Source organism: Tupaia chinensis, unplaced genomic scaffold, assembly GCF_000334495.1.
Source record: "Tupaia chinensis unplaced genomic scaffold, TupChi_1.0 Scaffold000074_1, whole genome shotgun sequence".
Taxonomy (NCBI): domain Eukaryota; kingdom Metazoa; phylum Chordata; class Mammalia; order Scandentia; family Tupaiidae; genus Tupaia; species Tupaia belangeri.
The window spans coordinates 7557423-7571188 of NW_006159534.1; the positions used below are offsets into that span (position 1 = coordinate 7557423).

The 13766-nt window shown below is 37.6% G+C and overlaps 1 protein-coding gene across 1 annotated transcript in view; it reads left to right on the forward strand.

The window, feature by feature from the left end:
- Positions 1 to 13766, forward strand: part of FMN2 (formin 2) — a 407588-nt gene that overhangs the window by 227618 nt on the left and 166204 nt on the right. Inside the window, 1 exon segment of the mRNA XM_027767852.1 lies at positions 10819 to 10880. Within this exon segment, the coding sequence (XP_027623653.1) occupies positions 10819 to 10880 (62 nt within the window).

Sequence of the window (13766 nt, forward strand, 5' to 3'; positions counted from 1 at the left end):
AGTGGCAAACGTGATCCTAGAGTTAGTGTCCTATTTCTGGGGAACTCACTAAGCTCTCTTTTACAAGAGCATAAATGTTTACCTAAGCAAGAAGGTGAAGTCTGTTATGCCCAATAAAGGACATTTTGCAGTGCTGGTTTACGGAAAACATTCAACAGACAGTGGATGTTTTACACAAAGTACAGTGCGTTGTTTGAAACTATTTGCTCATCTATACACTATGCTTAAAATAAACACTATCTGGGAATATGCCAGTCTTTTTTTCTACCGCCCTTATTCCACACCCTAGATTTTGTCACCTGCCAAAGTCAAATAAATCTTATCTAAACAGTTCAGATAAGCACCGAGTCATACCCAGTATGGTCAAATCAACAAACCTCTCCAAAAACAGAAATGAAATACAATATCGCTAGATTAAACAGTCTACAATGGCAGTCATGTTTGCATTTAAAGATTTTATTCCAGAAGGATTACAGTCTTGGTATCCATTTTTTTTCCTTCTGCCTAGACAAGAAGGCGACATACTGACTCAAACAAAATGCATTTGTTCTCTAACAATTTAACTTGTACAGCTCTTATAAACAAGGCTCATAGGTGTATGAAGCCTACTGACTTAATCAGTAACTTATGTCGTTAACCTTGTATAAGCAAGTATGTTTGAGATGTACCAGTGTTGGAGTGTGTATTGGATTTATTTTTTTTCCAACAGGAAAGCCTTTCTTTATGTAGCCTAAGAATAAAATGATAGGATTCTAGTATTTTATTATTTGTATCGTATAATAAAGCCTCCCATCACATTAAACTGCCTGAAAAGAGAAGATACTATAAATGAATGTGATTTCTGAATCATAGAATATTATAAAAATGTAATTTTCTTCCTCTCTTGGGAATAGATTATTTTAGCTTTTTGTTAATTAAGCTGTAACCTCTACAAGGTCAGGGACTATGTCTGATGGATTTACCTTTCTATTCCCAGGGCTGGGAAGGGTACCTGGTTCAGAGTTAGAAACTCTATGAAGAATTTGTTCAATGAATGAAGAAATAAATGATTTTTTAAAATAAAGAATTGTTTTAATTAACTTTATTTATTATTATTATCATTAGTTTCTAGTTGGATCAGAGAGAGACAGAGAGAGAAAGTGAGAAAACAAGCCACTGGGTCCAGGACTTGAACCAGGGTCAGCCTTGTGGGAGTCCAGCACCTTTAACCATCACACCACCTACTGGCCTCCCAAAAATGAATGATGTTTTCAAAAAGACATTCTGTTTGCTTTGCAGATGAATGTGACTGTTTTGTAATTATTGCAACAATTGCTGGTAGTTAAAAGCATATTTCTGAAGTGAGTATGTTTTATCTTACATAGTTAAATGATTCCCTTTCAACATCATGCCATTTAATTGGCAAATTTTTATTTGTGTGTAAGAAGGAAGGGACAATTGTCATTATATCACTATCATATTCTGGAGGAATACCTCTCTAGTATTATTGACATTAGTGCATTTTTTACTGTAGAGAAATTTATACTCTGCCTACTGATTGAAAATAACCCATTTCCCTATTATTCTTTTGCTTTTTTTTTAAAAAAAATTATTTCTTCATGACAGAAAAGGAAGCAGGGATAGAGAAAGAGGGACAAAGGAAAAGATACCTCAACAGGGTCTCACCATGCCATGATCTGCTCCCTGGTCTCCCAGCCAGTCAGGATTATGGGTATGTGCAGTTGGACCTGATATGTAGGTCAACCTGGGATCTGAACCCAGGCCTCCTGTATGACTCTAGCATCGTGTAGCAGTGCCCTAGAGCCCATGCTGCAACTGCTGGTCTCCCACCATGTGCTTTGAATCTTCATGTATATACTTTGGTTCAGCTTCTAACACAGCGAGGAATAAATGCAGTTAGATGCGCTTAATGCACTGCCTTTGTTTATTTTTGAGGTGCAAACAATAATAGGAAGTATACACCTTATATTCTGTTTCCATAGAGTAAATATATCTACGAAGGTATATATGATATTTAGACATTCAGAGAGAACTATGGAACCTTCCGCTTTTGAGAGCCTGCCATGGCAAGGGCTCTATTCCTCACAATACGGGAATTACACTGGATCTTTATGATAGTCACTTGAAGGAGGTAGTGACATTACCATTAATATTCCTGTTTCCCATATGAATAAACTGAGGATCAAGGAGTTTATAAAGCTGCTATGAGAGACACACAGATGGTTAGTTACCCATCCGTGTTTCTTATTGAGGTCTGCCTGAATCCAAAACATACGGTTAAGTTTCAAATGATTTTGGAGAAAACCACCACTTTGGAGCAATTCTTTTGGTAAATTAAAACCCAGCTCCGTGGTGTAGTGGTAATGGACTGCTGAAGAAAAGCTGAGTCCCATGTGGCAACTGCAGTTTGATTTACAGCCTGAGCAGCCGAAAGCAGGCCTGGCATGCTTGTTGAGGGCCCAGGATCCTGTGAGTTGAAGGACTGGAGGAACGGGATTGCACTCTTGTGGAGGGTGCTCATCTCTCTGTTTCTTTCTCTCATGTGTGTGCATGTGCTCTACTATGAGTAAAGAAAAAAATTTAAAAAACATCTTCTCAGTATGGCCGAGCCTATGTGGCGCAGTTCATGGTGTACTGGATGCAGTACTAGGAGCCATATTGCTGACCATGAGCTGAGATCCCATGATCGGCCTGAAAACATACTGGGCCTGTGTGTGGGCACCCAGAATCTTCAGGAGCTGGAGGGCTGGGGAAGGGGCACTGCAGATTGGCAAAACCTGTTGAGGATGCGTTCTCTCTTTCTCTCTGTTCTGCACACACATGTGCTCTATCACCAGAACAAAACAAACAAGCAAAAAAAACTCAGTAAATATGTTACTAAATAAACTGAGGACTTGAATGGGAAGAACGATAATAAAATTTAAAATTCTTACCAATATAAGGAATGGAATAGTACTATTTTAACTTATTATGGCCAGAATTACTTGAAATATTATTCAAGTGCTTATGTGTTTCACATGGATGTTACATGTTATGTGTTTCACATGTAGCATGTTGGCTGTGTGACCTGCTGGTTAGAGGAACCGAATCCCATGTAGTCGACTGAGGTTCAAATACTGGTCCTAGTGGCTTCAAAAATATGTTGGGTGTGTGTATGCATGCCCCAAATCTCAAAAGGATGGAGAAATGGAAGAGAAGATATTACGATGTTACCAGGCCTCATTTTGAGGTGCTTTCTCCTTATCTGTCTCTGTCTCTGCATCTTTCTTGAACAATTAAAAAAAAAAAAAAGGCGTAACAGCATGTCTTCTAGTAATAATCCCACAGGATGGGTGTGCCCATGTTTGTGTGCCTACCTGAGGGCTTCGTAATTCCAGATGCACAAGGATGCTTAGTGGTGGGGTGTGCAAAGAACGCAAACATATTGTATCCATTCCAAGTATTATTATCAAGCGTGAAATATTCAGATGGATGTAAGTGTCTCCCTTTCTCTGAGAAATGTTAGTTTTCATTAATTGGTGGACTATTCACTTAACTAAGCAAAAGCAATCAAAAAGAAATTGCTTGACCGCATCTTTAGGACAGTTTTATCATGTAATACATTTTGACAGTGTTTTAAGTAACTCCACAGGTGTGCGGATTTTCAGTTGGGGATTAATGCATTAGTATTTCCTTATAAAGGAACACTGACTATGACTCTTGATTTCATTGTCATCCAATCGCACAGTGACGTGTACTTACTGAAGGTTTCTATGCCTCACTGAGTTTCAAATGAAACTTTTAGGAATAATAATTCTAGGCCTTCCTGCCAAACAGCTTTCTTTCTTTCCTTTTTCCTTTCACATCTTCCTGCCAGAATAATTAAGGCAGTGCAAGAAACTCCTGAGTGAGTAACAGCTAGCCATTTGCATCCCCCTCAGATTGTAGAGGTGGAGGAAAAGTATGCTTTCTCCCCTAGGATGTCTGTCTTGCGCTCTTTCCTTTGAATTCCTTCTCTTCATTGTAATGTACAGATGGCCTGTGAGTGACAATGGTTAGACTTAAGATTTTTTGACTTTAGGAAGCTATAAGAGTTGTGCTCATTCAGTAGCAACTATATTTGAATTTTGAACTTTTTAGTAAATTACAATAGATATCCCACATTTTATTATAAATAGGTTTTGTGTTAGATGATTTTGCCCAATTGTAAGCTAATGTAGGTGTTGTGGTAGGCTAGGCTAAGCTAGAATGCTTGGTAAGTTAGGGATATTAAATGCATTTTGACTCATGATATTTTCACCCCACAGTGGGTTTATCTGGTTGTAAACACACTGTAAGTTGAAGAGCATCCGTAGATATTTACTCTTGTAGTATTGTTTATAGCAAATACTTTAGCCCATGACAATATTTGGGTTTTATTTTCTCAGATGTTTCTTGTGCCTTAATGGATTATGGGACCAATAAGGCAAATATGTATGTGACTTATAGTGCCTTTATCTTAAAATGAGCTCTCCGGCTTCTTAGAAGGTTCAGTGTGAGTTTTATTTATTATACTAGAGGCGTCTTATACTAGACTATATACAGGGCGTTGTGGAGTGATCTAATGATATCTAAGACAAGATCCTTGCTTTCAGGCCCTTTAAAATCTCCTTGGAGGGAGGGAACACATACCTTTAGACCAAAAAAAAAAAGAATATCTGAAGTTATTAGACGACTCTTATTTATGTTAAAGATTGTAGTGGAGAAGTAAGGGAGATCATGATGGCCATGATAAGGGAGTGTTTAATAGATTTCCTAGGTCGGAGCTTGAAATTGCTATTTCGTTAGAGATAACATTCTGTTCACATTAAGGCAACTAAACTTTTCAGCTTTCTTCTCATTTATGGTGATCATGAGAAACACTTAAAAATTTTTGGCCCTAGGGACCAGCAGTTAGTGTAATGGCTATGTTGCTGGACTCCCATGTAGTTGACTGTGGTTCAAGTCCCGGACCCGGTGGCTTAAACTCACGCCGGGCACGTGTGTATGCATGCCCAAGATCCAGAGAGGAGAATGGAGGAGAAGGGATTGTGGCGTGACCATCCCCCCAGGGGGTGATTTCTCGCTTTCTGTCTCTCTGTCTCTCTCTGTCTTTCTGGTGAGCGCATGTGCCCTATAGCAAAAACCTCTCCAAAAAAAGAAAAAATTTTTTGCCCTAATATTTTTTTAGCTCCTGAATCAATGTCAATCTATTTCAGTTTGTTTGAGCCATATTTATATGTGTGTGTGTGTGTGTGTGTGTGTATAACTAGAAATAGAAATTAACTTTACATGTACCTTTAAAAAAAATTAGCAGCTAATTTTTAAAATTTAATTTAATATTTTTATTTATTTTATACTCATTTACTGTATAATATTATTAGAACATACAAAATGAATTTTCTCATCCAGAATGTATTCATTCAGAATACACTGAATTTTGGCCCAATCAAAGACATTACTGTACCTATTATCTTCAACAGATAATTTCCCATTTTGTGTTTCTTAACTGTTTTACTTTTTTTCCCTTTGATTTTCTCCTTCTTGTCCTCTGCCATTTCTTTTCTCTGATTTTAAAGTCTAAATGACAGGCTGCTTGCAGTTTCTTAAAGAGATCACTTAAAAAAGTTTGGTTCCAGTGGCTAGGGTACAGTGACAAGCCTGGCACCTCTTTAAATGAGAGGGTACTTCTGATCTGTTACTTAAGATGAATTTCTGCTCAGAGGTCTTGGCTTCTCAGCAATTTGCAAGGTCAACTTCATTTTCACTTTTTCTGTGGCTTCTGAATTCTAAGTGGAGTAAAGATGGTTTCTCTCAGTGCTTTTAGTCTTTCTGACTGTCGGTGAGAAGAGGGCATGAACTGTAAATATGGGCTGGTTTATACTCAGTTTGTGTTTAAGCTTCTGCTGATGCTGCTTTTCTTCCCATGTACCTTAACCAAAATCAGAATTGGTAGTTTTGCTGTGGCTACTTGTTTAGTCTCCCATGTTACTATCAGTACAACTGAAATTGTCATTTTTTTTTTTCTGGGAATATGTTTCCAACCCAGTTTGTCTAAAACCTTTCCATCAAAGCAATGATTTGATGAGATATTAATAAAGTATTTTCCATATGGGAATATGAAAGGGATCTACTACTTTTTTTTTTGGAGAGGTTTTCGCTATAGGGCGTGTGCACTCGCCAGACAGACAGAGAGAGACAGAGAGACAGAAAGCGAGAAATCACCCCCCAGGGGGCATGGCCACGCCGCAATCCCTTCTCCTCCATTCTCCTCTCGGGATCTTGGGCACACACGCAAACGCGCTCGGCGTGAGTTTTAAGCCATCGAGTCCGGGACGCAAACCGTGGTCGACTACATGGGAGTCCAGCGACATAGCAATTACGCTAACTGCTGGTCCCAGGGATCTACTACTAATAGTAACCGTCAGCATTTTCTGAGTTTGCTTTGTCCACAGCACTGCTTCCAGGCATTTTAGTTGCACTATTTAATCTCCTGCAAGAAGCCTACAGGGTAGGTATTCCGGTTAGGTCCATTCTGCAGATGAGGAATCCAGTTACTCTATAAAGATCATGGGGCCAATTGACTTCAGAGCCGACTGTGTCCCTGTGCCTTTCAGTACTGTCAGGTGACTATGTGACGTGAACTATTATTATCTTTGCATTCTGAAATTTTTTTTTTTTGAGAGTTTTTTGCCATAGGGCGCGTGTGCTTACCAGGCAGACAGAGAGAGACAGAGACAGAAAGTGAGAAATCACCTCCCCAGGGGGGATGACCACGCCGCAGTCCCTTCTCCTCCATTCTCTTCTCGGGATCTTGGGCACGCACACACACGTGCCTGGTATGAGTTTTAAGCCACCGGGTCCGGGACTCGAATTGCGGTTGACTACATGGGAGTCCAGCGACATAGCCATTACTCTAACTGCTGGTCCCTGCATTCTGAATTTTTAAACTACAAAGTTAGCTAGAGTGAAGTTGTCTATGTAAGGATAATGAAAATGATCTCAAGAAAAGGAAAGTTCATTCAGTAAAATTAAAGTTATAGTTACTTAAGCTTGTTTCAGTCTTTCAACATTCACGGACAGTATTTTTCCATGCCTCTTCTGTACTGCGTTCTTCTAAACATAGCGAAGGGTGCAGCAATGAATTAAGCATGCCCATGTAATTGTACAGAGAAAGCTCTGACCATATTATTTCATGTCTCTATAGTCTATAAATTGTATCTAATGTAATCTGTATAGTTATTAGAAGGTTAAACTAATTTGATAGGCTATGTTTGTATAAGAAGGGATTGCTGCATGGCCAGTCCTCCTGGGGAGGGGCAACTCTGCACTTTCCCTCTCTCTGTTCCTCTCTGGCAAATACATGCGCCCTTACAGCAAAAGCCTTAAAGAAAAAAAAAAAAAAGAAAAAAGCACACCCCACATTTCTGAAGAAGGTAGTTCCAGAAAAGCACATGTTTATAACATAGACCATGTATCCAGGACTGTCACCTGCTTGTGTACCACGTCACATGTGCAGCACGTACAGTGCACAGGGGAACCCTTGGTTATTTTAGAGTGCTTTTTCTAGAATTCTTTTTATGTAATGCAGTATCTTAAAATCAAAAGAAAAGCTTTTTTTTTGCTTCAAGATTTTACTTTCAGAGATTTTTAAGATCTTAGATTAAGTCGTGTTGCCTGATTGAGGGCCAGAATAGGCTATTTCACTCCTCATTTTGTAACAGCATGGTTGGATGGAAACAGCATTGGATTTCAATAGGCTGTACTTGGGAATTTCTGCAGTCAAGAGCTATTTACAGTCTCAGTTTAAGATTATTGAAAGAAAATCCTAAACCTAATTGTAATTTAGCACATTCCCAGCTCTGACTCTAGTTTTTAACCAATGTGTTCACAGTTAATAATACATTTTAAAATTAATTACGCTGGCTGACCATTTTGAGTTTCAGTCCAGGTGGCTTGAAAATCATGCAGGGTATGTATGTATGTGCACCTTAAATCCTGAGAGGAGAATGGAGGAGAAAGGATTGCAGCACAGCCATCCCCCCTGGTGTGTGATTTCTTACTTTTCCTTTCCTTGTCTCTCTCTGGTTAATCACACATGCCCTGTGGCAAAATAAAAAATTACATAAATTATTGCAAGGTTTTCTGAATTATCCTTCCTACTATATACTTGCTTATTTCCTTCACATGATAAACATCTGCTATAGACATAAGTTATTATCACTTGATAAGGGCTCAGAAAATTTAGCATTTTCACTAAACATTAGTTGATGTGAATGCCGGAGGAGTACTGCATTCTGCTATCTATCACATCACTGGCATTTTATAAAATTTTGGGTCTAAAAATAAAATTGTTATTCATTTTGATTTTGAGTGATTAAGACATTGTCATTTATAGGTTGTTTAAAGGAAGTCATAAACATCTCCACTGTTTTTTTTTTTTAAGAATTATTTTATTTATTTAACTTTATTTTTTCTCATTTAAAAAAAAAATTGACCACCAATCACCCCCCTGCAACCCCTTCTCCTCCATTCTATCCCTAGGATTTTGGACACGTGCATACACACAGAGGCATCCAGCATGAGTATCAAGGTGCTGAGTCTGGGACTCAAACCACAGTCAGTCACGTGGGAGCCCAGCAATGTAACTAACCATTATGCCATCTGCTGGTCCCAAACATGCGCTTTTTAAACTGAGGAAAGATAGTACTTCAATAACCTTTATCTTTTCTTTCTCAAATTATATATTTTACCTTTATTTCAGATATCTGGAACCTCTAGCACTGTATCCATTCATCTGTTAGTATCTAATCTTCCTCTCTTTTAAGTTACGTAAAAGTGACTATATTGTACTATATTCTTTTTTTTTCTTTTAAGTTTAAACTTCTTTGTTTTTTAAATTAATTTCTTTTTTCTGAGGGACACATACAAGCATGCGTGCACGCGCGCGCACACACACACACACACACACACACACACACACAGACATGTCCGACAGGGTCCTCACACCATGATCCATCCCCAGCTTTCAGCAAGCCAGGATCATGACACATTCCTAGGTGACTTTGGTATGTGGAAGATTATGTTATCACTGTACCATCCTAGGTGGTTTCAAAACTTACTGTCCTTTGAATTTATTAGCATTTCTTATGGAAAGCTAAGAGAAAATTGAATGGAGAAACAGTTGCTTTTCAGTGAGGTTTTCTGCGGATGAGCAAAACAGGAAGTTTCATAGGTTAGAATCTTTTGAGAACTTGGTTAGGAGTAGATAACATTTGTTAAGATATTCTAAGGTATGTGATGGTGTATGAGGTAATGGGATAAGAAACATTAAGATATGATGTGACTAGTAATGTCTTTGTTTTTACTGATACGCAAGGTATTCCTTCTGGAAAAAGAAATGTAAGCCACTGTAAAGATATATGTGACTCAATGTAATATAAACAAGATTGCGATAATAATAAATAATTTTTAAAAAGATATATACAAGCGAAGTTTTAGGTAGGGAAATCTTTTAAAAATAATAGCATGTTTTAAAGTGATGGATAAAGTCAAAGGATAATTGTTTCCTTTGTGACTTTTGACTTGAGTATGAATGATTTTATTGTGTTTCTTTGCCTTGTTCTGGGGATAAAATCTTACACTAAGTTGACTATTAGCATTTTCTTCATAGTTTTCCCATCAGTTGCTCACTATATCACCAAAGGAATGTAGAGAATTACTGGATTACTAGCTAGCTAATGCATTCCAAACTCAGAAATCTTTGGATTCACCATAATTTTTTTTTTAAGACTAGACTCTGTACATATCTATAAAGGATTATTATATATACAAATCTATCTTTTCTTGGGTCTTATGGATTTTGTTACATATTACCCCAGTGGAAATGTTTAGTTAATCCCTTTTAAATAGTTTTTGAAATAGGGTCAGAATTAGTTGGATTATGCTTTTTACTACTTGAAAGGTTAAATAGTTTGTGATGTTTGCCTTATATGGTCTGAGGAGTAAGAAGATTTGTCTGGGAGTCTTAATCAAACTCTTAGATTTATATTTGAGATTTTTTTTTGAAATTGAGATAATGGATTATTATTATGGTGGAAGTTCTACTTGGTATGATATTTGTTGGTAAATCTGGGCTCTGTTACCAGCTCCAAGTAGAAATGCTAGTACTACCTTGGTTAGGTATCTCACCCATCCTATGCTTCCACTTCCTACTTCCTATTTTTCCAGTATTAAGCATATTTTTTTTTCAAATTTATTCCATTAGCTTGTGAAAGACAGACTCATAACTTCTCTCTGAATTCTGACTGGGCCACAGTCATGGCATTTAGTATTTCTGGGGCAAGTGAAAGCTTGACTCTTTTTTTGAGAGATTTTTTGCTATAGGGCACGTGCACTCGCCAGACAGACAGAGACAGAGAGACAGATAGCGAGAAATCACCCCCCCCCCGGGGGGGGGATGGCCACGCCACAATCCCTTCTCCTCCATTCTCCTCTTGGGATCTTGGGCACGCACACACACACACCCGGCGTGAGTTTAAGCCACCGGGCCCGGGACTCGAACCGCGTTTGACTACGTGGGAGTCCAGCAACATAGCCATCATGCTAACTGCTGGTCCCAAAGCTTGACTCTTGGCACCTGGTCCACTGAAATTCTTGAGGCCAGTCTTCGAAGTGGGACAAGTGGAAGCATTGAAGTTAGAGCCCCTGTGTTCTCTGGCTGGGTATGAACGCCATTGCCTGAGGTGGTAAAACACCTTCACAGCTGGTTTATGGCAACTTATCTGCTTTCTTTTGTCTTTTTTTTTTTTTTTTTCACAGCTGTTGTGAACTTGGACAATTCTGTGGTTGACTTGGAGACCCTTCAAGCTCTCTATGAGAATGTGAGTAATGGAAGGAATTTTATGTGTGAATATATAATACATAAACCATACATGTCTTTGTATATATGTAGGCTTACATTTACTATCCTCTAAGGAAATTTGATCTGGATGCAGTGCATTTATGTAAGTAGGGGTTTGTTACAATATTTTCTAGGACTATGTTGGACAAATATAGTCTCATGGTTTTAAGGACTGTGATTCAAAGTATGTTGAGTGTGGGGTCACTTGTGTTTCCTCTTGAAATAGTCAATATTTACATGGGAGCTAGTTTGAGAAGAGCATTGGTCTCTACAACTCACATATGCACAATTATTTTCACTTTAAAGTACTTAATTTGACAAGGATTGAATATATTTAAGAAGTATACTTACTTGCTGGTGTGATATACATGTATATTATGTAATGGTTATCACAATCAAATTACTACACCCATCTCCACCCATGCCGTACATTAGCTCTCTGGAATTTGCTCGTTTTGTAACTGAATGTTTATATCTATTAATCTGTATCTCTCTGTTTTCCCCATTTTCAACTCATGGGCAAATACCATTATATTCTCTGATTCTATGAGTTTGAGGATTTTTTTGATTTTTTCTTTGTCTTTCTATACCTGGTTTACTTCACTAAATAAATGTCATCCAGATTCATTTGTGTTGTCGCAATGGCACATTTTCCTTCCTTTTTTTAATGACTGCATAATATTCTGTTGTATGTATGTATAAGCCACAGTTTCTTTCTTTTAAAAAAACTATTTAGTTTCATTTGTCATTATTGTTTTAAAATTTGCTACAGGGCATGTGTGTGAGAGAGAGAAAGAGAGAGAGCTGCTAGGTCAGGAACTTGAACCATAGTCAGCCATTTGGGAGTCTAGTACCTTAATCACCACACCACCTGCTGGCCCCATGACACAGTTTCTTTACCATTCATCCACTGATGGACGCTTAGGTTGTTTCTAGTTGGCTATTGTGAATGATGCTGCAGTAAACATGAAGGTACAAATATCTCCTTGACATACAGATTGCCTTTTTTTTGGATATCTACCCAGAAGTAGAATTGCTGGATCATATAGTGGTACTATTACTAAGTTTTTGAAGGATCTTTATACCATTTTCATAATGTTATTATCAATTTCCATTTCTACCAACAGTGTACAGAGCCCCCCTCCCCCCCTTTTTTTAAACATCTTCTCTAATACTTGTTATCTCTTCTTGTCTTTTTTCATAATGGCCATGATAACAAGTGTGAACTTAAATCTCATTATGGCTTTATATCTATTAATCTGTATCTCTCTGTTTTCCCCATTTTCAACTCATGGGCAAATACCATTATATTCTCTGATTCTATGAGTTTGAGGATTTTTTTGATTTTTTCTTTGTCTTTCTATACCTGGTTTACTTCACTAAATAAATGTCATCCAGATTCATTTGTGTTGTCGCAATGGCACATTTTCCTTCCTTTTTTTAATGACTGCATAATATTCTGTTGTATGTATGTATAAGCCACAGTTTCTTTCTTTTAAAAAAACTATTTAGTTTCATTTGTCATTATTGTTTTAAAATTTGCTACAGGGCATGTGTGTGAGAGAGAGAAAGAGAGAGAGCTGCTAGGTCAGGAACTTGAACCATAGTCAGCCATTTGGGAGTCTAGTACCTTAATCACCACACCACCTGCTGGCCCCATGACACAGTTTCTTTACCATTCATCCACTGATGGACGCTTAGGTTGTTTCTAGTTGGCTATTGTGAATGATGCTGCAGTAAACATGAAGGTACAAATATCTCCTTGACATACAGATTGCCTTTTTTTTGGATATCTACCCAGAAGTAGAATTGCTGGATCATATAGTGGTACTATTACTAAGTTTTTGAAGGATCTTTATACCATTTTCATAATGGTATTATCAATTTCCATTTCTACCAACAGTGTACAGAGCCCCCCTCCCCCCCTTTTTTTAAACATCTTCTCTAATACTTGTTATCTCTTCTTGTCTTTTTTCATAATGGCCATGATAACAAGTGTGAACTTAAATCTCATTATGGCTTTTATTTTTATTTTTCCATTGAACTATGGGCAGGACCAATAATTATGCTATTGTATATGTAATATATGTAAGGGAACTTATACATAATGAGGTTAAAGGATTTGCTTAAAGTCACACAGCTGGTATGAGATGATTGAGATTTAATTCATTTTGGCTCCATTTCTCTATATTGACTTATTTTATTGTACTAAGTGGCAGGACACAATTTTTATTCTGTGTAGCACTTTCTCTTAAGAAGGTGGCAATAAAAGAGAATAAGGTATCCAAGGAGAATAGCCATAAGATGGCTATTTCTTTTGGGGAGTGTAATCTGTGCAGTAGTATGTGAAATAGTTTTAGCTAGGACATGGCATAAAATAGCACTGATTTATGCAGTAAGAAAGCAATTTCCTATGCATTTATTTTGACTATATCTAGGAGAAACTCTTCAGTGTGTTCTCTTTTATCTTTAATATTAATTTTCCTAAAGAGTGATTTTATTTCAGTTTGTTTATTTATTTATTTATTTATTTTAATTAGATTGGAGAGGGGGGGAGAGAGAGAAAGAGTGAGAGAACAAGCTGCCAGATTCAGGACTTGAACTGTGGTTGGCCACGTGGGAATCCAGCCTTAACTACCATGCCACCTGTTGGCCCCAGTCTTTAATATTTTTTAGTTCTTTTTTTACTTTATTTCTTCTCTTGTGATTTGCCTCACATTCAAATGTCTGTGTTCTTTTGTGGGAATGGGCTTAGTCCTGGACTTTCCTGTCTCAAGTAATAGAATTCCTAGCTCTGGGGTACACATGTGGCGGGAAGAATGTAGGCTGTATTTTATGAACATTCTCTTCAAGACTAGGTGTTCAA